The 26,188-nt window shown below is 41.3% G+C and overlaps 1 protein-coding gene across 4 annotated transcripts in view; it reads right to left on the bottom strand.

Annotated features, from left to right (window-relative positions):
- Positions 1-1,360: 1,360 nt before the first annotated feature.
- The window catches only part of OPCML (opioid binding protein/cell adhesion molecule like), a 1,099,555-nt gene continuing 1,074,727 nt past the window's right edge, over positions 1,361-26,188 (bottom strand). Inside the window, exons 4-7 of one of the 4 annotated variants that reach the window (XM_045860211.1) lie at positions 25,039-25,176; positions 24,498-24,618; positions 23,882-24,033; positions 1,361-7,708 (exon numbers count right to left, since the gene is read on the bottom strand). In XM_045860211.1, coding sequence (XP_045716167.1) covers positions 7,608-7,708; positions 23,882-24,033; positions 24,498-24,618; positions 25,039-25,176 — 512 coding nt within the window. In that variant the 3' untranslated portion in view covers positions 1,361-7,607. The remainder of the gene's footprint in view (positions 7,709-23,881; positions 24,034-24,497; positions 24,619-25,038; positions 25,177-26,188) is intronic. The other 3 variants (XM_045860214.1, XM_045860212.1, XM_045860213.1) reach the window with 3 other exon arrangements.

Here is a 26,188-nt window from a genome sequence, read left to right as displayed (position 1 = left end):
GAAAAGTACAGAAAATAATGAAGTTTCCAATCATTTCCCAATATTCACCCCCCCCATAGTTATGTTCTCTTCACTTTATCTGAATACTTCAATATGATACTGCAGTGTTTCTTTTTACAGAGCTGTTGTCACATCTTAGATGTGAGCTCCTTAAGGGATGCTCGTTACTAAATGTGATGCATACATAAATGAACAAATGGGAAAAAATGTGAGAAAACAATTCTTGATGACCAGATAGATGGCCATGGTAAAGGATGACACTATTATTTATAGCACTGGGGTTTTAGTTTCTAATAGTGCACATAGGGTTCAGTGCTAATTATTAATACTCCCCAATTTTCATAAAAGTAAATAACTTACTTAACAAAAATTTAACTGGAAAAAAGAGGTAGTTGCCAGCAAGGTCTCTCCTGTCTGTCTCTTCAGTCAGTTATGTTCATTGCATTCCTAGTATTAGAAAGTTAAACATCAACATGTACTCATCTGGGGGTTTCCACTCCACTCCCAATTCTCCATCTTCCTACATCCTTTTGCAACTGTAATACATGTTGATAGCAACAAGAATGCCTTGAATACATCCCCTAAAGACTCCATTATGTATATGTTTTTAATATGGTGTATTTGGGCAAAAAATAACAAAAAGAAATGCATCCAACTGTTTGGCTGCCATGCTTAAGCATAGCTAGATAAAGCCTCCCTTGCAGAATTTAAAGATAACAGCAAAGATTTTCATTACCTTGAAGTGTCTTGGTAAGTAGACATGCCTGCCAAAGGCTAGCTGGAGGATGATTGGTAGCTGGATTGACAGGCGAGGAATGGATAGATGGTTTCAATAAGTAGATGGGAACAGTCACATTAGGGAGGTGCATGAGTGTATAGATGGAATAAGGGTTAGATAAATGGGGAACATAATATGTGAATGAGTAGGTGAGTGGTTAGCTGATGGAGAAATAAATTGGTCCACTGATGATTGATGGAGCTGAGTGGTCAGATGGAGTGACCAGTACATGTCTGTGCCAGCTGGAGAACAGAGGGACAGGTAAGGGTTTCAGCATGTATGAGCAGGAGCGGGAGAGGGTCAGGTCTGGATGGGAAAAGGACAGTTAAAAGGATTAATAACAAGGGGAAGGGAGAAGGAGCACTACAGGCATTAAGATGGTAAAAGGCCCAGAAATCTGTTTCTTTGACAAGTCATAATTTTATAATGAGCCTGAGGAAACTGAAAACTCAGTCATTGGTGTCTATCATTACCTTCGTATTTTACTTTTCAAAGAACATTCTCTAGTTTATCAAGTTACAAATCTGTGTCCCGCTCACTGAGAAGGAGACAGAGTCTTGAAAGGTCAGGATTGGCCTTGTCTGCCTAGAAAGTCAAGAAGAAACCACCCTCGTAACTCAAACTTGGGGTGTAGGCCAGAGGTGCTACCCATACTGTAATATCAGTTGAAGAATCTTAACCCCCTTCTTGCTGAATTCCCAAACCATAACCAGTTGTTGATTTTAAGCTTTATTTAAGGGAAGTCTTGAGAAATCCAGTGGTTGAAAGAGAACCAAAAACTGCCTAGATAATTGAGAACTAAAACACGCTGAGAAGTGCAAATTAAAAAATGGTACAGAGGAGAAAATAAACACTAAGATCCAATGTCCAGTCCAAGATCACATATTTAGTTAATTGCAGAAGGGCTATTTGATATACAAATGGTTGATGAGAAGCTGAGTGCACAGAAGAGGTTAATATCCATTCCTTCAGAAAAGCAAATGCATGTGTGATGAGGGTAAGGGCACTGGAGTTTTGGTGAAAGAGAAAGGTGTTTTAGAAAAGGTAATCATAGAAATGCAGCTTCTTCTCCAGGTCTCTTTTTCATGCTAATACCCATATGTACACTACTGTAAAACCTAAGATGGAGGACAATTAAAACATGGCATACACTTCTGTGAATAAATGTATATCATAGCCACCATATCTTCTCATACTTACTCTTGTCACAGTTGTGCTTAATTCAGTGGAATCAAACTGTAGAAATTATTAAAGAATAGAGTTTCAAACTAAGGAGTATCTGTCATTATTTTTCTGAAACTGCTCTTCTGATTCCATTGAGCCTAGGTCAAACAATACATTTTTTACACTTTGAGGCTGCAGATACATTTTATATTATTTGTAGATGGCATAGACATTTGATAACACGTGTAATATAGAAAGTGCTTAGACTGCCTTCTATGCCGAGAGAGAGAGAGGGAGAGAGAGAAAGAGAGACTAGCATATTTGATTGCATCTACTCCCCAAAGCCTAAAACACACATATGGGAGAAGCATAGTCTGCGTCACTTTTCTCCATTCCTGAATACTCAGTGATATATTCTAATAAAAAGCCCCCCCCAAAAGTACAAATTTCTTTGAACTTTATTGATACACTGCACAATCACGACCATCTCGTATTCATCCTGAATTAGAAAAGGTTACAACTACAATGTAACATGCACAGAATTCAGGTAGTATATTCACCCTTAATACAATTATTGACAGAAATCAAGTCTTCATTGATTTTTAAGGAAAAAAAATATTGGAAAAAAATAAAGAATCAAAGAACTCTAGGAGACTGACAAAGTTATACTGTTGTATCATGTGGTAAATTTTTAAAGCATTTGAACATAGATTTGTTTGAAGGGTAATTGTGAGAATGGGTCCACCCATTGTCTGACACAGCTATGACGGCACCATTGATAAGTCATAATTGTTTTTAATCCAGAGGACTCTGAACTTGACAGATACATTTTCGTACACGCACACATTCCTTACAACTGCACTTTACATGTCACAAAAATTTTTGTAGAATTAAAAATGCTCCCTCTAACTAATGCAAGGCAGCTATTATTACTTATCATTGCTATTATTGATATCCTTATAAATCTGCCCATAGCAGAGAATGTGGTTGAGACAGAATAGTAGAAGGTTCACAATCTTTCTTTCTGCACTCAGTGGTGTGGAACAACTGGAATAACCATGTGCCTTTAAAAGGGCACCCTTGAAAGAAACAAAAAGGAATCTCTCAAAAGACTGGAAATTAGGTTTAGCTGGCTACTTTCAGGATGAAGACAATTGCGTCTAATTAAGTCCACTCCACATTCCTTTGGACTCCCATTATTCTGCACCTGAAGGCTAAATTGCACTCGTTCAGCTCTTTTTGCCACATCTTTTAATTGCAAATCTATTTCTTCTTCCTTTCATTTACTTCTCTTCTATTAAATAAGAAATGAGGGAAATGAGACTGGCATTTTTATTTGTTTACTTTTAGTGATCACTAGGAGTTCTCATCATATGGTATGTTTTTGAAAATGATGTCTTCCTACTTACACACCTGTGAAGTGTTACTGCAACTGCTCAAACTCATTTGTCTTAAAAGAAAAAGACAGGGAAACTTTGGATAGTAGGAGAGGAGGCAATTAAGTATAAGCATTTCTAAACATAGATCTTGTGCAAAATGACAGAAAAGATTCTCCTTATTGGACCAAAAAAGTAAAAATGCATGTTTCTGAGAAGAACAATTTTATGCTGCTTCCCCTAATTCCAAAACGATTAAACTTTGCTTTTAAAAAATAAAAATTAAAATGTGGATTTTTTTAAAGAGGGGGTGGTGGTGGGGAGGTACGGAGGGCTGTGTGTAGGTGTCGCAAAGCCAGTTTTTCTCTGCTGAAGACCCAGAATGAAATTGGGAGAGATACCCCCACCCCCTATCTCTCCTCACCTTGAGCCATTTCTCCCATCCTTCTACTGATAGGGCTGACAACATTCATACACAACTACAGAGGAGAAGATGATCTCGGGGGTTCTGGAAGCCCCGGCAAAAACCAGGTTATTCAATGTACAGCCACTCCTGATGCAGTGACAGTGATAAACTCTCTTTGGGATCCACTGCCCACCTTGAGGTTCTCTCCACTTTCCACATAAGAGTTCTTTTGACATAGGTGGAACTTGTTGATTCCTCCATGTGGAGCATAAGGTAACTGGATCGACACAGCAACAGATCCTTAAACTCATCCTTGGTTGTGGAGTTTCTGGAGTCCAGAGCACACTTTCTACCCACATGTCATCTAGTATGAGGCACTGGTTTCAGAGGCAAGAGGCTCAGGCCTCTTAATGATACAAAGCCTTAGCTTTCCTTCTATTCATTTATACACAATTGCAGCAGAACAACCTTTCTTGGTGTTCTCTGCATAAAATATGTGCATGTTTGCACCCCATTCTCTTGTATCTCTCCTCTCCCCCAGTTAAAACAAGAATGAGAAAAACTACACACACTTGCTTAGACTTGCAGATGACTATATCAGGCACTTGACATTAAACTTCTGAAAAAGCGAGCTTGGCCACCATCTGAGCACTAGCACTTTCATTGGCATTACTTTGGTGGAAGTCCATATTAACTTTGCTTTGGGAAGGGGAAGGTTTCAGAGTAGCTGCATTGCTGAATTCCTCTCTCCTGATAAGCACTATTGGTTTTCTTCCCTCAGGAAACCCATAAAGAGCTTTCAGTTGCTGAGGGACTTGTTTATTTTTCCCTCCTTTACCCTTAGCTCCACCCCCATATAATACCTCAAAAAAATTCCATCCAGCAGGCCTTATCCACATACCCTCCATATGTAAAGTTGAAAGAGCAGGTGGAAGTGTGGATGTTGTCTTTAGTGAGCATTTACTGTTCTGGATGCTTCAAAATGCTGGGGAAGAACTACCGTCATATAGAGCCATCCCCACCAAAGTAACCCGAACAACACAGAGGCTGAGGTACATCTGCTGTGAGGAAGAGCAATTTCCTTTCCCAGTGCCCAGTTTCCTTGGGTCTTATTTATTTGGTTTTCTTTATCACAGACAGATGAGGATTAGTTGTAGTTTTCCCCCTGCAGAATGTGGCTGGAAGAGGCAACTCCCAGAGGTGCTTTGCTATCCAGTAAAAGAGGGCATGCAGAGTTTCACAGTGGCTCTGAGACCAGCCTTGCTCTGTTCCAAAGGTGCTGGTGATCTTCCTGCATAGGGGGATGGCCCCCTTCCTCTAGAAGGACTCTTATAATGAAGGACATTTACAGCTTGTCCATTTCGAGATCCGTATTCTCCAGAATCACCAACACTGCCCAGTGCCTCCATATTTCTTTTACTCCAAAGTGGCACATTTGCTATCAGTAGAACACTCCAATGACACATTTAATTCTCATACAATGTCTGACACCAACCCGATTCCAGGTGCTGTATGTGGTGACAGATATGAAACACTGATGTCCGACTTTTAATTATGACTTGATGCCTGCTCATAATTGGCCCTGGAACTTGGAATCGATACAGTGCTCTTGGCACATCATTTATGTTCCCAGATTCTAGCTCCTGGCGGTTCACTAGGAAATGCAGATGTCTGTTTACAGCTGGTAAATGTAATATTAATTTCACTTGCACCAGCTCTAACTCCTATGAAAGTACAGCTTTTTGTATGCCAAGACAGCATACACACACACACACACACGTGTATATGTGTGTGTATGTGTGTGTGTGTGTGTGTGTGTATAGACTACATATATAGTCTCCACACACCTATTTATTATGTATTATTTTCCTGAAAGAGTTTTCCCATCGAGGGAGAGCAGGTCTGTGAGATAGTCCTTGTTGATGCTTCTTTCTCATCCTCTCAGTAGGTCAGTCCCTGTAGCACAGGTAAAGAGGAGCACAGACTTATATGATTTTCAATGATCTTCCACTGGTTCACCGGTACCCTGCTGGCTGAATCCTTGTTGCCCCAGGAGATAATGCAGAAACATCATATGCTGGGTCTGCTTTAAATACAGAGAAATGAAGACATTCTTCCCCTAGGCCAATGGAGAAAAGCTGTATCAGAGGAAATTGTGTGTCACTTACACTTTTCCCCTTCTCTTTGCAGTGTTGTGTTAATCAAGTGCTTGGAAATTAAGTCAGTTGCTCAAGTGCCCTCCTCAGCTCAGAAGAGCTTCCTGAAACAAATACCAGAGTTGTCAACACACCCACCACATAATTGGCTTCATCAGCTTTTTTACTGGGTAGTTTTCAAACAGATTAAGCTAAAACTGGAGCAGAGAGGAGACAATAGCTGAAGTCATTGCACTCAGACAGGTGGACTGCCCTCTTCACACTCCACAGACAGAAATGTGTTTTTTCCTTTATGTTCTTGCTATAAAGAAAAGCCAGCCATGCAGGTAATCCCATAGGTTCCTGACATACACTTTCTTGAAAGGCTGAGAGAAGCCTCAGTCCTTCAAGAGTGAGAAAAGGAAAATACAGTACCTATCAAGGCTTCTCCAGGGTCAACCTGCTTCCTGAGAAGATGGTTTTGGAAATACGGTCTCTTCTGGGAATAGTGAGTGAGTGGTCATTGGAATCCCACTTTGGTCCATCTGTTATCAGCATCTGCTTTGGGTGGATGGGCCACCACATTCCAAGGAGTCCATGACATATTGCTTTCTATGTTGTTAGCCTGTGAGATCATTGGCTTTCACATGGGAAGTTGATAGATAATTTTGAAGATGCCAATGTCTGTTGAAGGTAGAGGAGAAATGAGTACAATTGAATAGACACAATATGACTAGATATTAATATGGTGATGAATTGATAGTGAGTAGTGGGGAAAGAAATAGAAAGAAGTGTTAGATAATTACACTGATAGATTGATAAATAGAGTAAATAGATTGCTAGAGAGGAAGATGGGTGGGTAGGTAATTGAATGGAGAGATGAATCAGATAATTGAGTAGATGGATAACTATATGATTTCTTTGATAGATAGCTTGATAAAACCTAAATATTCAGCCATCTATAAGTCATTTTTTTTGTAAGTTACACACATTTTTTTTAAAAAGAGAAATGCTATCCTCAAAATGCCTCCCCCCTTTTTGGCCATTTGATTTCTAAGTTTTTAATGTTGGGTTGAATAAATATCCCCAAACCTGTAATAATCCCTGTAGTTGGTGATAAATGCAAATAGGGCAAGATTATATACATGCATGTGTGTTTGTGACAAATACACACACATTGTGATGACTTCCCAGAAAGAAAGGATGTGAACCCTAGTGTAATTAGATAATAATAAACATGGATGGAGGGCTATATGTACATTATAATCAGGAAAATGGTCCAAAGCTTAAAAGATACAGATAATAGGACACTTGAATATAACTCTTGCTGTGCACTACATTATAAGTCAAGTTGTGTCTTCAGGGTGTTTATCATGAGGCACATTTTTTGTCCAAATGGAGCTCATGTTTTGGTGTATGGGAGAGGAGAGGTCAGTGATGATGATGAGGAGGAGAGAAGCAGAAGGGAGGGAAGGGCCAAGCTAGCAGAAACATATTCCACTTTTGGACACACCAATGAATGATTATCCTACACATGGTAGAACCCTGCCCACCCCTCCCCCAACCCCACTCATTTAAACTTAAAAAAATCAAATAAACAAACAAAACCCAAAAGTAAAAAAAAAATCAAGAAGAATATCAGAAACAAAGAAACAAAAAGAAGCCCAAACTGGTTTGCCCTCCGCAGTGTAGATTAAAGTCTGTGATATGGAGAAGCAGACGTTGCTCAGAGAACCTATGGTTTCTTATCAAAACTTGATGAAGAAGTGGGCAAAGAGGGTCCCTGATAGCCAGAGACAAGCCAGCGCTCTAGAGGCCGAGTTTACACCATCAATGACTGCTCCAGGCCCTGTGTAGGGGAAAGAGAGACAGAGCCATTAGCATGCACCTAAAGGTACCATATGTATCAATGAGCAAATATACAGACATGCTTCTCTGTGAGCATTCCCCCACCTTTCATTCCCACCACTGACCCTTCTAAGTCTCGACAGCTGGGAAGTGCTATGGGGAGTAAGTATTTAGAAACTCAAAGAGGCAAATCAATGGGATGCCTTGACCACTATAGCCTGCTCTGAATGATGGAAGTTAAAACCTGGGGGTGGAGGAAGGTAATGATAGTCAGGCCTATGGGCTACAGACAGGGCTAAATGGTATGGCAGGACCACACGGCCATTTCATAAGTAGTGCCCCTAATTGTGTCTGTCTTTGGAGCTAGCATCCTGGACAGATGAGAGTGGAAAGGATAATCATGGTGGGCAGGAGAGGATCCAGAGTGGAAAGAAGCAGGAGGGGCTGGCGAAGGAACATTTTGTGAGCAACAGGAGTGTAGGTGCAGATGTGGCAGACTTTTCATCCTGTGTAACTTAGGGATTGTGGAGGTTCCACCTGAAGTGGCTGAGGAAGAAAACTCAAGAGTTTTAAAGGTGATTCTTGGGTTTATCCCATCAGTCAGTGGTGCCTCTTCAAAAGGAACAAAAAAGACTCAGCCTTTTAAGTCCAAATTGCCACCAGTAGTTCAGCCTGAAGGAGTTCTCCCTGTACCTCTTTCTTTCTTCTTCTAGACTTCTGGCCCTGTACACAGCCCTAGTAGAATCATTCACACTCCATTGAGTAAGACCATAGAATCACAAGTGCTAGTAGCCCTCTCTTTTCATCTGCTGTCCTTGAGAGGACAAACTATGTGAAGTGGGATTGTCCTAGACTGTTCAGATGGCCCAAGGCAGATGTGTCTGTGTCCAACTCTGTCTCTGTGCTCCTCCATAACCTTTACTTTGCAGAGATAAAAATTTTGGGCCACAAGTAAGACCAGTAGCTAGCAGGCAGAGAGTATTCCAGGGAAAGCAAAAGCAAGTACAAACCAAGGGATTAGAAGCCATCAAGACATAATCCTATAGGGCCTATGACAAAGGAAAGGAGCTTCTGGCAAGACAAGCATGCCTCTTATACCTTTTCATGCCAAGACTACACTGCCTTTTTAGAAGTAAGTTGCCTTATTGGAAATGAGTGTGGCTGCTTTTAAAAAGCAGAGGTGGTGCAGGGTCTTCTCAGGCAGGACCCAATCATTTGGCTTGTCCACCTAATGGTGTGGATCTGTGTCCTGCCCAGGAAGGGACTGATGCTAACCTTTGCTTAGGAAAGTATAGTTCTCTCACTTCAGCAGTGAGCATTCAACTGTTCAACATGGATAACTTTCCTTCCTCTGATTTACAATGTACATAATTCTCTTATTGACAAATAATTCATTTTTACATGATAGCTTGAGAGTCTGGCTCATGTTTCTCTGCATTTTTTTACAGAGTATTTATAGACAAGGGCAGGATAAAGGCTCTAGCTCAGTGCTACAATCTCTGTGGAGGCTCCATAAATATTTATGGAAAGTAGCCTGACTCTGGGGCTTCCATCAATTCAAACATATATGCCAAGGAACCACACTGGCCTATAGAATCTACTAAGTTGGAAAATGCTCAAGTTAAAGTTCAAGGTAATTTTCTATATTGTCTTCTGAAAATGATGGATAATTTAGATTTTTAAATAAGTTTATAAGAAAATGAGCAATGTAGATTTGTAAAACCCATATGTTTATTTAAATGTCTAATCACTATGCTGTACACGTGAAACTAATATAATAAATACAATATTGAATGTCAATGGTAATTAAAAAGAAAACAACCACACAAGACCTCAATGAGTAACAACCTCATAGCCATTAGGATGGCTACTATTAAAAAAAATAAATAAAATAGTAAGTGTTGATGAGGATGTGAAGAAATGTGAACCCTTGTACACTGTTGGTAAGAAAGTAAAATGGTGTAGGCACTATAGAAAACAGTAAGATAAGTTCTCAAAAATTAAAAATAAAATTACCAGATAACTCGGTAACTCCATTTTTGGGAATGTATCCGAAAGAATTTAGAGCAGGATGTCAAAGAGACAGTTGTATACCCATGTTCACACTGGCACTATTCACAATGGTCAAGAGGTAGGGAGAGAGCAAACCAGGTGCCCATTGACAGATACATACATTTTTAAAAATGTGATACATATACACCATGAAATATGGAAATAGAAGGCAATCCTGTCACATACTACGACATGGGTGAACCTTGAGGACATTATGCTAAGTAAAGTAAGCAGTCACAAAGATGTGGCAGTTGCCATAGAGAGTCAGTGCTGATCAGGCAGGGTGTTTACAGCCATAGTTCAGCTTCAGCTGAATGATTCAAAGAGTGGAAACCATGAAGGTGACTTAGTGGTTACAGGACTGCTCAATTTGCTTAGGATGATCATAATAACACACATTCATATTGTGCACTTCATGTGACAAGCATGATTCTACATGCTAAACATATACTAGCTCATTTAATCTTTACAAAACTGAGATATGTACCATTGACATTCCCATTATGTTAATGGAAAAACTAAAGAATAGAACAGTTAAGTACTTTGACTATGGTTATATAGCTTATACACCTTGAGTAGCATTAGAATTGAGTCATTCTGTCTATAGAGTCTGTGCTCTTGATTATTACAACTCTAATTCCCCTCTATGGGAAATAATCCCCTGTATATGTTTTCCAAGGACCAGAGCATCCTGTAGTGAAAGGAATAATGGACTGGGAATCTGGAGATCCAATTTCTCTGTGTGACTCTGCTGCTCCCTAGCTGAGTGATATCCTCTCTCTGGTCTTGGTTCTCCCATCTACAAAATGAAAGGAGGTTGGATGGATAACCTCCTAGGCTCTTCTTCTATCTGCAGTCTGAGTATAAGTGGAAACCCTACATCTGGTGCTAGAAGAGACAGCTGGTGAGGAGCCAGATGGCCTTTTCCAGTTGATACAAAAACATCACCACTCTGGCTTTTTGCACCTCTGCATATCACAATGTCTGGAGATAGCAACATGCCACCAAACATTCCTAAACCCCAAGGTTTCCTTTTCTGTGGCCTCATTTTCTACATAGCCTCAAGGTATAATGAGTCCTGCTATATAGTATAATATAATATGGCAATTTACTGCCAAAGTGCCTTTGGTCAATAAGATATGGCTGAGCTACTCTGGCCAAGGAGTTAATCTAATCCAGCATGATGGAGATTAAAACTAGCATTGCTTTCCTCGTACAGCTCCTGGAAACATTTGAGATTTGGCAGCTGAGAAAAACACCAGTGTAGTGGGGGCTCTTGGGCTCTGTTAAAAGCAAGAAGAGAGTGGTTCACATCTGTGTTTCCACTCTTTAGGTTGGATGAGTGTGAGACCAAAGCCATCAGCAATGACATGATTCTTTGATTGCATCTTTGCAGTAGCCTGGATACCACTGGAAGTGGAAGAAAGAACCTGGCTTGCAGCTCTCCCAGAGGGCTTCCATATATTCAGGCTGCTCACCAGATCAAGCAAATGCTTCCCTGTACTTTGACAAAGAAGTGGTGGACTGCTGCCATCTAACTATTCATTGTGGCCCCGTGACCATGCAGGCTCACTTCTGGTTCCTTGGGCTGGTAGGAGGTGTTTGCAAATATTGGCTCACAGAATCTGTTTTCAGGAGGACGTGACAATGAAGGAACTCTTCACCCAAAATCAACACACATCCTCAGGTGTCATGTTGCATCTTGTTTTCCTGTAACATAATTCACTCAGATACCAGCTGCATGAACTTCTCCAGGTAGTTGGTATCCAAGATGATACTAGTTTTAATTTCAATAAACTGGGTAAGGAATTCAAGTGGCATTTTTCTCTTGTTATTTTATTTATTTATTTTAGAAATGGGAATAGGGAGAAAGGTAAAGAGAGGTAGTTCTTACCACAAAACCTAGAATCTGGATTTGAATATGTGAGGCAGATTTTCAATTACATGTTCTATTACAGAACACTAACCCTGAAAACAGATACACTTGGAAGAAGGACGAGGGTTTGAAGGAAGAAAAGGTGAGACTGAAGACTAAGGAGCAGGGTCCATGGTGCACAGGTGGAACAAACGCCTTCAAGGGCCCCTGGGAAAGGTTTTCTGTGCACCAGTCCCCCCTTAACCCCCTGGCCTTGCTGCCTTCCTTGTCTTGTGGCCCTAAACATCCTTTGGGGCAAAGTCATTGACCAATGCAAAGGGCAACTAATCCTGGCAACTTTGGGGTCAGACCAATTTGGGTTTAAATCCTGACTCTGTAGCTTGCCAGTTACATGATCTTAAAGTACTTTCAGTTTTGTTGTTGAGAATGTGGGTAAAATATGGAGTTTACAGGACAGATAAAGGATCTGACTGATTTGTATAGTCCCTGGTACAAAGTAATCATGTGATCCTGGCACCTGCTGCTCCAGTGGACCCACACCTCCTCCCTTCCACTTCTTATTTGAGGCTCATATTGGCTTATTTTGATATTTTCCAAACACATTACACCTGAGGTGAGGTTTTGGTAGGTGAGACAGTGAGGAGGTGGATAGGTGAGATGCGGAGATTGGTGGTGAGAGGGGTCATTATCCAGGAGGGCCCCAGGTGGGTGTGGGGCACTGAGCAGGACCAGTGGGAGAGGTCCAAAGCCAAGCTCTGTGGCAAGGGCCAAGGGCCAAGGATCAGTCTATAAGGGAAATGGAAAGTCCCAGCTGTTCCCTCAACAGGTATTTGTTGGGAGCCTGCCATGCGCCAGGCTCTGTTTTCAGAGAGAAAGGTAAATACCATCTCTGCCTTCACAAAGCTTGTATTCCAGTAGGGCCTTGAATATTCTCTATTCTAGTCTAAATCAATAAACAAACTAACTAAATAAACAAATATATATTTAAACCCTCACAGACTCTGAGAAGAAAACATTTGGAACAAATAATCTAACATCTCTTTCATTTCAGGAATATCCTTCCTAATGGGTAATCTTTAAAAGTCTGAACCAAGAATTAGAGAGAACTGAATTTCAATTCTAACTCTACTAGTCACTGCCCAGATGACTTTGGACAAGACAAGTAGACTTCCCAGAAACAGCCGATATTTTTTAATATATAAAATCAGGAGAGGATAGTTTTTTCTACCCTTATAGGGTTACTCTGAGAATTAGTTCAGATGATTTCTAAAGCCACTGAGTATAAATAAAGGATGAATAAACATTAAGGGAATTAGATCCAGAAGAATAATAATTTCTGATTCCTAAACTAATATCTTTTGTGGGGATCATGCTTTAAATAAAGAGGTCCTATGTGAATATATGCACCCCTATGTTTATAGCACCATTATTTACAATAGCTAATATTCAGAAACAGCTCAAGTGTCCATCATTTGATGAGTGGATATAAAAGCTGCGATACATTTACACAGTGGAATACTGTGCAGCTATAAAAAAGAAGAAACTCCTACCCTTTGCAACAGCATGAATGGACCTGGAGATTATTATGCTAAGTGAAATAAGACAGTCCAAGAAAGGCAAATACCATATGATCTCACTAATATGTGAAATCTAATGAATAAAACAGAACCAGAGACATGGATACATGGGACAGGCCAACAGCTCTTGGAAGGGGGATGTGAGGGGGATGGGTAAAAACAGGTGAAGAGATTAGCCAAAGAACGTACATGCGTAGCCCATGGATGCAGACAATAAAGTGCTGAAGGCCAGGGGAGGAGAGCGGGGGCTGGGTAGAGGTGGGCAAAGGTGGGGAGGGAATGAGGGACATCTGTAATAGTACCAACAATTTTAGAAAAGAGACCCTGTGGAATACTAGGATCTCAAAGATAATGTCAAACACCAGCTGAACAAACCTGGCTACAGGCAACAACGAGCAACCTGGCCTCTCCTGGAAAGACCCAACGTGGCAGCCAACCAGAGGTAGAAGCTTCCCAAGAAAGGCCACTTCTCTGGAGGATGTGTATTTAGAAGCCCAACTGTGGGCAAATACCACATGTAAGGAATCTTTATTTATGGTTTACAATGATTCAATTCAGTCAGAATGGCTATTACAGGTATCAAGTTTAATTAAATACTTTTCAGGAATAAATTGAAGGTGAGAACATGTGTTGATGCCCTTTCCCCACACTCTAGTCCCTCCACGTTCACCCATTTCAGTGCTAAATATGAAGTTTCCTTTATGCCTGAAGATGGTCAACTTTGAAAATAAAAGCTTAAATGATGTGGCAAAGCCACAAAACAAACTGTGAATGACTACAGCAACAAAATACCCCGGGGACAGATATGCAGACAAAAATGTTAGTCTTCAGCATACAGGAAGGAGAGACAGAGAACCTTAGAAACGATCACGAGACCCATTTCAGAAGCTGTAAGCAGCCCCAAGGTCAGTTGGTGCACACACCCTGGACCAGGGGGCAGTTGTGATGGCCACGAGGGAAACTCAGCAGGGGCAAGACAAATACATTAAGAAACAGTCCCACAAACAAATAAATAAATAAAATAAAGTCCACTTTGAAGAAGCAACTTATTTTGTTAAATTACATATACTGAACATTTGATTTTTTTAAAGATTTTATTTATTTATTTATTTTAGAGAGGGAAGGGAGGGAGATAGAGAGAGAGAGAGAGAGAAACATCAATGTGCGGTTGCTGGGTGTCATGGCCTGCAACCCAGGCATGTACCCTCACTGGGAATCGAACCTACAACACTTGAATATTTGATTTTTAAAAAGCAAATTTGCTTAACATAGAATGAACCTGCAGGTCTGGCAATCTTGGAATAAGAGTTTGCTGCTGTATTCAAGGGGTGGCTGATCACCCTCTGGAGGAGCAGGTGTGGAAAATCAAAGTACTCCAACTCAGCACAAAGCTCCCAGGAAATTACATAAGCTTCCTGATGAGATCCTGCCTTGCAAGAGATTCTAAAGCTTCAAATTTAAGTGTACATTACACTTAAGCGATGTAGGTATTGAAATGTGTCACCATTTTTCCTTTCCATGATTGCAGTGAAAATATGGCATGGTTCTGTAGCCATGGTAGACTGTATAGCTGTAATTCTACTAAAATAGCAGGTGGTAGGGTGATCACATTAAAAAAGAAAATAAAAAAATCCCACAGGCAACTTGAACTTGGTGGTAGCACAGTGAGATCAATGAAGTATCTGAAGTCTAAGAAGATACTGTTCGGTTTTGAAATTTGGATAGGCTTTACAAGTATGAATATGAACTATGTGACCTCCCTAATGAGAAACCAAAAGGATAATGATGTTCTTGGTGATTAAAAGAGGAGCAAGGAAATCTAATTAGAGGATGTATGCGTTACACTTGTTGATGAAACATAAACCTATTTTCAGCAGTGCCGCTGATGAAGGCGCCTCATTCCCCTTCAAAGGGAACTTTTCCTCCATTGTCTGTAATTACAGTGCAGAACACGATGCTGTGTTGTTTCACAAGGAAGATGAGCTGGGCTTTGCAGAGCAAAGAAGAACAGGGGATAAAGCAGCACACGAAGGCAGCCATCTTTGTTTTGTTCTCTTTAGCACTCCCTGTTTTGTGCTACCCACAAAGACACAAGTTTAAGTTAATATCAGAAGTTAATTCAAATCTGTCAGCTCATCACAAACCTGAAAGAGACAAGACTTCAGTCTGTGCTGAACTATAAGCTCTTGTGTGTGTGCTGACATCAGCACACCCTGAATGCTCAGTGTTAAATTTTAAATGCTTAGGCTAATAGCCAGATGTCAATGATTCAGATGGAGGAGGGGGTGGGGTGCGAGGGAATGACAAGGAACCTCATCAGAAATGAAATGTGAAATGTCTGCATATTTCTTGTAATATGTTGACATTTTGCAGGTTTGGGAAAATACAAATGATTACACTGCTGTCATCAGCCAAAAGCAATGGTATTTCTCTCTGACTCATCCCCTCCCACCTGGATTTAAATTGTGGATTTGGAAAATAAAAATCACATACGTTATCAGCAGGAAATGGACAAATATGTGCAGCTTTTGATGTCTCTGCAAGAAGAAATCATTTGATGAACATCTTTTTAAACAGTGGATTGGAATGTGTGATATGGTCTGGCTCACAAGAAAGACCCACAGGAGGGAAAACAACCCTAAATTTTAAATTAGAACTGGAGGCCAGAATGCAAGAGAAAGTGTCACAGAAACAATGATTTGGCTTCCCTGGGGGAAGAAGACTACAAATCCTTGGAGTATTTGGCTTTTTTCTGGTTAGTGAAGAGTTTCATACTGTACAGGGGCTGTATGTAACTGATGCCCCATTGACTGGAAGATATATTTATTAAGTCAGCAAACATTTACTGGGTTATAACCATTGCAAGATGCAATGCTACATCCTTTAAGTGCAGAGACAAAGATACAAACAAAATACGGGCCTAAGAGTAAGCAAACAGGAGAGACCCAGAGGTGAGTGAATGACTCTTCAGTGGGGTTCGGAAATATGTTATAAACAGGGTAACACTAAGTAGAACCTTAAAAGATAAGTATGAGTTTATTAGGTAGCAAAGAAGGCAAAATCCCCCCATCTGTGACCACACAACACACTGGAAAAATAATACATATGTGGGTTAGAAAGACACATGGGCTTGAGACCAGACAGACCTGGTGTGGCCACTTCCTTTTGTGGTAGAATTCCTATGTGTGGGAATACAGTCATATCCCTTAAATTCTCTGAGCCCCAGACTCTTCTGTGATGTGCCAATGATCAGAGTACCTACCTCAAAGGGCTGGTTCTCAGCTGTCTAAAACTATGTCTGGCTGACATTTAATAGCTAGTAGCTTTTTCATGCCTCTGGCACAGCACTTACTATATTCTATTATTCTATTGTCATTGTCTATATACTTGTTTGTTTCTCTTTGTGCCTCAATCTGAATGTACAGATGGATGAGAAGAGGCCCAGCAGCATAGACAAAGGCTTAAGTGTGTCATGGGGTCTCGTGTTGTGAAGCACAGGGTGGTCTACTCTGATGGGAGCACAGAGGCAGCAGGGGAACCAGAAGCTGTAAGAGTAGGTGGGTCCCAGGGCAAGAATAGCCCTCTGGGCCATGCTTTCTGATAGGCAGTTTTCAGCATGGTGTGAACAGCTTCATTCTTAGTTTTGAAAAGTTTACTTGTCCCTGCAGTGGCAGATTGGAGAGGGATAACCAAAGGCAAGGGAACAAGTAAGAGAAATTATAATTGTTCAGAACAGGAACATGCCACTGTATAATTGAGAACAGAATGGAGAATGGAAAGTCCAGGGAAAGGACTGTGCCCTGCTTGCTAGAACTCTCTGGCTAATAGGTGTATGGGGTGACAAGGAAGTCACAATGTCTGCTGAGATTCTGGTAAGGGTGTACAGGTGGAAAGAATAAGTGTACATTCAAGGAGGCGTGAGGCCTAGGAGAGGAAGCTTGAGGTTGAGATGCTGTGGAATGTTTGTCCAGGTAAGGAGGGTGGTGTGTAGCTGAGACTTATGAAGAACACTAAAGATACAGATTTTGGAGCGATCCGACTGTTGCACAGAGGCTATCGATCTTCCGTGTGTCAAAGATCTCCTTGGAGAGCTTGCTTAAAAAGCACATTCTCATGACCTTCCCTGGAGATTTTGATTTACTAGGTCTGGACAAGGCCCATGAATCTGCATTTTAAAGCACCTAAAGGGAGTGTAATGCAGGCTAAGATGTTACTCTGTAAGGGGCTGGAAGACATGAAGGCCCTCTTCTCCTCTCACTGCAATACTGTGACTGAGCAGACTTACGAGGCAGGTAGTGAAGGGGCTAGAATCAGACTAAGATACTGGTAAGAAGCAAGCCAACCCCTGATCATATCGCAGAAGCCAGAAGTGGGATGTTGGGGCCAATGGGAGGTCTGAAGCTGAGATGGGGTTGGGGATTAGGAGGGAACAGAGCATGGTAGGCTGAGGTGTGAAAGGTGCTGAAAGGAAATGGGGACTGCCAACATGGAGCCTCCTTTTCAGAGGTTTGGGGGTAAAGGGAAAAGGCAATAGAGAATAGTTCATGGACAGCATACTCAAGAGGATCCTCAGACTCCTCGGGTATCACCTGAAGCCATGTAGGAACAGGTGTGGTTGTTTGGAGATCTTGTTAGGACAGAGACAGGAGTGTGTCCGAATGGAGGTGGGAAGTATAAAGGTACCTTTGCCACAAGAACCAGTGGGGTGCACTGGGGGTGGGGGGTCAGCTAAGGGTGGAAGATGAGAGAAGCTGGCCAGTGCTGCTTCTAGTTGAAGAAAATCTTGTTTGAGGAGCCAGCCACACATGTACATTTATTCTGGAGAAATGGCCATTAGCAAAAGAAAATACAGATTATGTCCTCACGGGTTCCAGGGTCTGTTGAGGTAGGCTGTAGTTTTTCTGCTCTGAGTGGCTGAAGCTTTGCCTGAGGAAAGGATTCAGAGTCCAGATGTTGCCTTAACTGGAGCATTTTGCCATTTTCATTTGCAATGACAAGATCTCTGTGAGTGTCCCTATTCCTGATACTTAACTCTCAACATCACTAATTTGTATTAGTGTGATTTCACAGATAAAATGTAAGAAGCCCATTTTTCTCTCTGTAGCATGGCCCCTCCTTTCTGGCTGTGTTTGCATTCCCTGCCCCTCTCCCTGCCAGTTCCATTAATCCAAGCATTTATATGGCTGATTAAGCTCATCACATGCTCCACAGTGCTCAATGGCATTAGGTTCAGAATCTTCCCTCTTTGCACTCTAAGGACAGGGGGATGGAGTCTCTTGCTCAAGACCCATTGAAGGCAACATGAATTGACCTGCTGAGGGGAAGTGAATGACTTGTGAGTGGGGCAGAGCAGAGTGGTGGCCAGCAACCTGAACCTGGCCACTGCCCTGCCACCTGCAGGCTGACGCACCTCCAGGTGTCAGGGCTCCCGGTGGGCCTTCAAATGGCTTCATTCACTCAATAAAGCGTACGTATACTTAGAGCCAGCCTCTCTGATACAGGGAACTTGTCACCATTTCTAAGGTTAGGGATGGTAGGTTTGGAAATCTGTTGCTTACCCCTTATGCCCACTGTGTTTTCAATTCAGAACAGATCTTTAGAAAGCTGAAAGTAAGCTGAGAGTCCATCTCGTTCTATTCTTATATATATATTTTTGTTCTTGATTTTTAATTGAATATATTGGTGTGACACTGGCCAATAAAATTACACAGGTTTCAGGTGTACCATTCCACATCATCTACATACTGCATTGTGTGTTCATCACCCCAAGTCAAGTCACCTTCCATCTGCATTCATAGGTAACCATGGAACAGGGGGAGTCATAGGTTGGTCATAGCAGAGTGAGGACTAGAACCCAGTTTCCCTTGCTCCTAGTACTTCTCTAGGAGCAAGTACTTCCCTAGTACTTCTCTCTTCTCTATATTCCGCTGCTTTTCCAGATCTTGCAGTTACCAAGGGCTAAAGAAACTACAGAGGCTAAAATGCCACTTTGAGTTGGCACATTGCCTGTATGAACTATCTGGTCTGTTGGGTTTTGAAGGCGTCGTAACTGGTGTTCAAGAAACAAACCTTTGATGTCAATGCCAAACACTGTTTCATCTTTGAGTATCTCCCACTTACCTGTGTTGTCTCTCACAGTTTACCTAATCACTCCCAGTTTCAACCCACTCACCAACCCATTGTTTCTATTGTCTTTGCTTTCTGTGTGTTTCAAATTGCTTTTATTCTGATTTTCTTTGTTCTTTGCATGTAGGTAGGAATGTATGTGAAAGATGTGTTTGTGTAAGAGGTCTGTTATGAGTGTGGGTTGTTATGGATGCACAGTGCAGAATCAAAAGGGTCTCCAAAATAGAAGCTTACAGTCTTTGAAGGCAACCACCAATGCATGCTTGGGAATGTGGTGTGTGTGCGTTATGTGTTTGGGAGGTATGTGTTTTTGGGTTGCAAATGTCAAAATTGTCCTTTAAAACAATAGGTTTATGTTTAGGTAGAGAAGGAGAGATTTTGATGTGGGAATAGGGTCTGAGAAGGCTTATTGTTAATATGGGGTTCCATCTAGAATGCCATCCACCAAGATCTATGATGGATTGCATAGTATTGTGAGTTGTAATGGAATAGTAGAAACAGCTGAGACACTGGAACCAGAATGCATAGGCTAAATTCCATCTCAGGCACTTATAAGCCAGTGTGAGCTGAACAATCTGCCTAACCTCTTAAATTCCTCCTCCATAAAATTGGGGTAAATATAGTACTTATTTCCTAGAGTCATTACATCAGATAAAACATGTAGAACACTTAGTCTACTGGCCCCATAGGCAGTAAGGGTTAGTACTACTTAGCCACGATTGTAAGACTAGAGAGAACATTCACAGACATTGGAAAGGGTTTGCCAAGTGGACAGTATCACTTTAATCTAGTGTTAAAGCTATTGCCACTCAAGCATAGTATCAGGGAATTAGTCTGTGTAGATCATGGAGAACATCTTATTCAAATGTTTTCACTTGAATGATAGATGAAAAACCCAGTGCACACTGAGATTGACTTTCCCAAAGCCACTCAGAGTGAGCAGCAGAATCTGGCTTCAAAGAGGCTCTGAGACTCATAGGCCCTATTCTATTCTGTCACATTTTATTCCTGACAGCTGAAATCCTGTCCCTGGCATCACCAACACAACCTCTGGTCTCTATTCATTCATTCATTCATCAAAAATTTCCTGACTGGCTATTGTGTTTTAAGGATCAAACCAGACAAAGTCCCTGTTTGTGGAACACATAAGCTGAAAAAGAAAAAGGTCTTTCATAAAAAAAACAAATGAAATAAATGAAACAAAAATAGCATTGCAACTAGAAAGTGAAGTCTATAGAGACTGGGCATCTATCTGTTGTGTCACTGTTATATCCTCCTCCCTCAGAACAGCCCCACTCATCACTGGTCCTGATGAATGTTTGTTGAATGAATGCTAGAGGATGCACTGTGTTGAGTGCAGCATTTAGAAGTGTTATATGAGAAGGTGTATAGTGGGGAGACTGACCTACTCTTAGAGGTCAGGGAAGGCTTCCTTAAGGAAGGGATGCTGAATGGACACTAAATGGTTGAAGCAAAGTAGGGTGAGTTATGCAGATTGATGGTGCTGTAGTGAAAGTGGATGGGAGACTCTGGAGGAAAGGCAAGGACAAGTCCAGCTGAATGATAATTCTGGCAGCCACAAGAGCAGCAGTGATAAGATGGGCTGTCTCATGGAAAGCATTACCAGTGTTAATTATAGTACCTTATATTTATGTCTTCAGTTTGTCATAACTCTGTGATAAACATTACATTACTGATAATTCACAATGACAGTCAGCAGGTCAGGAAGCAGTATCCCAACTTTAGCTGAGTAAACTGAGGTCTGTAGTCTTTGAGAGTTGTCAAAGCCACACATCTAAACAGAGCACTTATGGAAATATATGTTTATGTATAACCTTATTTAGTACTCTCACTAGCCTTTTAAGGCAGGAATTAATATCCCAATAGCATACATGGGGAAACTAGGGCTCAGCAAAATTAACTAGCTGGCATGTGGCCAGCCAAATTGGGAAATAAAGCTATGTCTTTCCTGTGGACTGAATTGTGCCCCCCTAAGTTATATGTTGAAGCCCTAACTGTCCCATGTGTGTTTGGAGATGAAGACTACAATAAAATTATTAAGGTTGAATGAGGTGATAAGGGTAGTGCTCTGACTCAATAGGGTCATTGTCCTAATAAGACACACCAGAGAGTAATCTCTCTCTCTCCCTCTCCCTCGTTCTCCCTTCCCTTTTCTCTCCCTTTCTCCCCCTGCCCCTTTCTCCTTTCTCCCTCTCTTCCTCTCTCTCTATCTCTAGCTCCACCTGTAACTTTTCTATCTCTCTCTCCCCACAGATGCTCAGAGAAAAGGCATGAGAAAACAGAGTAACCATCTACAAGCCAGGAAGAGAGCCCTCATTAATAATAGGTAATAGATCTTCCTGACTTGACCTTGGACTGCTGGCCTCTAAACTCCGAGAAAATTAATTTCTGTTGTTTAAGGCACTGGCCTATGATATTTTTTTGTGGCAGCCTTAGCAGACTAATACAGCCTTAACATACATACCTGCTGGTGTCATCTGCTCTGACACACCACTTTCCTTAGTTAATGATAAAAAGGATTAACCTGGTCATCTAGTCATTAGTCCTAGGTTCTTCAACTGCCATATTTCCTGCCATTGATGACCCCACCAACTGATGGGGTGATAGCAGGTCAGTGGCTGAGTAGCACCCCAAACCCATGCTTTCTTTATGGTTTTATCAAGGCCAAGTGATGGACAGTCATAGACATCGAGGTGTGGGCAGAACTAGTGGACTGTGATTGTGCTAGATCCAGAGTTGTGAGAAGTGACTCTTGCATAGCTGCTTCCAGGTCTGGGAAATTAAAAAGCTACCACTTTTTATATGACTGAGAGTGATCAAAGAAAAGTAGGGCTGCAAGACTTCTACCTCTGGAAGCAGAGCTGAGCACTGCCTGCTGCTTCATCTCAATGTATGAGTGTGTACATATGTCTCAGTCTAGTTATCCTCTGGGTAAACACTGCTCTATATGATGAAGAGCCCAGTTCTGAGGCTCAGTCAGTGTCTACTCATTAGCTACGTGTACATCAGTGTTACTTAACCTCTTTGGTCCCCCTTTTGATTCATCTATAAAATGGGGTTAATAGCCTGTCTTGCACAGTACTAACATGCTGTCTAGAAACCGGTACATATTATTATTACTATTAATGACTCCAAGTGCTTCTACATTAAAATGAGGACTCTAGAATTAACTTTTCAGCCCTCTTTTTCTTGGGCTGAAAGTATAAAACATTCATTCTCAGGTAACTTCCCCATGGAGACAATAATGGACTCTGGGCTGGGCTCCTCTTGGTGCTGTTGTGTACAGAAATAGCAAAGTGCTCGTCCCTTTTAAAGGCCACCAATAGAAGTGTATTGTTTGGGGAAAAATCATTCCTCTGAAGCATATAGTGGTATTTCATATGTGTGCATGTAAAAGCCATCAAATTCTACATGCTCACTACTTAAACTGTACAGACCAAATCCCTGAGGTCTATCTACTGAGGAGAAATCAATCAGGGAGGTGGAGCAAGCAAGCCTATCTTTGAAGTAGGCTTAAATTCAAAAGCATAGGCATTCAGGCAGGCAGAGGAAGGAAGGAACATGCTGTACCCACCTGCCACTGCTGATGAGGGGCTTATTTCTAAGACACACACAGCACAATGCACACACAATGCAGAGAGAAAACAAAAGACATAGATCACACATTTCAGATGGTTGGTGGACATAGTTTAGTTCATGTTAATGCCGAAAGCTTGTTCAGGGTCTGATGTGCACATGGGAAAATGAATACCTTTTCATTCTACTCACCAGATGCTTCCCTCTAACTGAATTTCAGCAAATAAACAAATACATACACACAAGAAATCTCACAACAAGCTGGCCCCGGTCTATGGTGTACAATGTTACACAAGGAGATGGACACAGCAGGGTGGGAAGTTTTAGTGATAGAAGGATAAGAGCTTCCAAGGGAGGCTATCATGGCTCTGTTGTCTCCACCCACATGGGCGAGAAAGACCTCCAGAGAAGGCTTTGATGCTCCAGCTGGGGACAGAACAGCACTCTTAATGGGGACTCAGGACTGCCCCAGACATTCCAATGAATGAGAGCGTGACATGGCATCAACATGAGAATCATGATGGCAGCAGTTGACTTGGTTTAAAACTATAAATATAACTTTCCAGAATCATAGACTCTTAATGTAGAAATTATCTGAAAATTATGTCTATTTTACCTACAATACCTTTGCATAGCACTACAATTGAACTGTCCATGGTTCTATTTTCTTTATGGCAAACAACCTTCAACTTGGTTCAGATTTTGGTTTACCCCTTTTGCAAGGTGCAAACCTTGCCTTTCAGTAGACCAGGAGAGATCAATTACCTTGTAAACACCACAGTGTCACATGCTAGGAGAATGACAAGGAGAAGCGTTTTGTCTCTAAGGGTGGTGAGCTGAGCAGCATGGATGGACACAGGCCAAGCAGATCATGCCTTCCTCCCTCTTGAGTCCCTCGAGCCCCTCAAGTGGCTGAGCCCACTGCATCCAGGCTTCCTGCACTCACCATACAGTGTGATGCTGGCATTGGTGTTCCCAAGCTTGTTTGTGGCCACACAAGTGTAGTTCCCATAATCCTTTTCTGAAACATTGAAGAAAGTCAGAGTGGATATACGCCCTTTATTCTCAATCCTCACGCCATCCAGGCCAGTCGCTAGCCTGCAACAGAGAAGGCAGTGCTGGTCTGGTTCGCCAAACAGAGTAAAACAGTGGACAGGAGGTGCTGGGAGAACTCTTATACACCATAGCTTAATCTTTACAGAAACCCTTCCCTCTAACCAACCCAGTTCCTGTAATTCAAACCATAAACACTACATCTTCCATCAGGAGGGAAAAGGGAGGGATGCTCACGTTCCAAAGGCTACATTCACTGACTTCTGCAATGTGTACAACTAATCTCCAATTCTAAAACAAGGTAAATTCATTTTGCCCATTTCTCAGCTTCCTCCACTTATTTATTTTTTATTCTTGTTTCTGGTTCTAAAAGCCTACTGTTATACAGAATGATATAATGTATTTTGGTTTTGCCATAACTTCCTCCTTTACTTTATCATTCTCCTTCCTTGTGGGAAATGATCCATCAGCTCTGCTTCAGATGTCCCCCATTTCCACTTTCAAGGTACCTGGTATCTTCTTTGAACCACTGGAATTCAGCTGTAGGCACAGCAGAGGCTTCACAGCTCAAGATACCCTTCTGACCAACCGAGACACCAGTGTTCTTGGCTTTTGAGATATAGGGAGGGTCTGTGGGAGGAATAGGCAAAGTGATTCCTTGAAAAAGATGAAAGGCACATTCATCTTTGGTGCATCACCTGTGGGGCAAATGGATTTCTTATGACACCCTACTCCCACAGCAACATAACCATCTATTTTAGAAAGAAAATCTTGCTTGAAGATATTGCATTTACTCCAGTATCTTCTTTAGGACTTCAAACCAATTCTAAGCTAACTATTTTCCCCATTAGCTAAAAGCTGTGACAGTAACACGAAGACTCCAGGGTAAATGGCAATGGAGACAGAGATGGGGCACAACAATCTGATCAAGTGTCTTCCTGTGGGAAACAACTTGGGTCCATCAGAAAATGGCATTGCCGTCACCAGCTTGTCCCCTTAATCCCTATTCCATCTTTCCCCCTGAAACACCCTGACAGTGGGCCAACTCACAGTTTACAGTGATTTTGACTTTCCGCACATCAGGTGCAGCAACATCATTCAAGGCGCTGCATTCATACTCCCCAGACTGGTCACGTTTGATGTTGGAGATTTCCAGGTATTCATCTTCACTCACAAAGCCCTGGCCTTCTGGGAGAAAAGAAACAGACAGAAAACAGTCATGAACCTGGGAAACCAGGGACAGAGCTATGCTCACAGCCAGAACTTGTAGGAGAAGGGATATAAAAAACTGTAGAAATGGGATTTGGACACCAAGATTATAAAACACCATTTTGGACCAAAAAGGTGGCATTCAAAAACAGAAAATTTTTGCTTGAGTCTTGAATCAATGTGTTTTTGTCCAACTCTAATTTTACAACATTTGATAAGAAGATATCATTTTTCTTATATGATCATTATCAGGATAAACTAAGAGAGTACATGTGAAACACCACAGCACATTACTAAACTTTGATATTTTAAATAGAATTCTCATGATCAGTAATATAATAAAAACTGTAAGAATAACTTTATGGTATGTTAGTATGGCCATCTTAATTTTCACTATGTAGAAATGCTTTTGAATGCAGAATACAAACTACTACTACATATAAACCAAATAAATGACCACTTAATACTTCAATACAAATAAACAGTTGACTTGGTTTCAAACTGTGCAGAAGAAGATAAAGTGAAGAATGAATGAATAAGAAAGGACTTTGTGACTGGTGTGTCAATAGGTACTCAATAAACTTTTGCCAACATAAAATAAATACAATAGCCCCAGAGGATGGATCCATGGTTACCAGAACAGACTCGTGGATTTAATAGCTGACTTTGTGGAGCATTCTAGATGCTCTAGTCCTAGGCATTTATGAAGTTTGCAATTCATGATTCAAAATACTCTGGAACTGCAAAATTTACATTGTTTGTAGTCTCCATTACATGATATTTTTACATCCTGGCCCCTCTGCCTTATTCCTTGCCCCATAGCCTCTGTCTTGAAATACAAATATTTTAAGTTCTGTCGAAGGACCAGGCTCCAGTGAAAACACAGCTAACACAAAAACCAAGGAGGAAGTATAGCCATTTGCATTTCTTACAGGCCTGCTGCCTGATCCCTTTTCTTGCTCCAAGAGTTAGAGCAAAATTAGTTTTCAGG

This window comes from Phyllostomus hastatus, unplaced genomic scaffold (assembly GCF_019186645.2).
Source record: "Phyllostomus hastatus isolate PE091 unplaced genomic scaffold, TTU_PhHast_1.1 phas_scaffold_193, whole genome shotgun sequence".
In the NCBI taxonomy this organism is placed as follows: Eukaryota; Metazoa; Chordata; class Mammalia; order Chiroptera; family Phyllostomidae; genus Phyllostomus; species Phyllostomus hastatus.
This window is presented reverse-complemented; position numbering and strand designations above follow the sequence as displayed.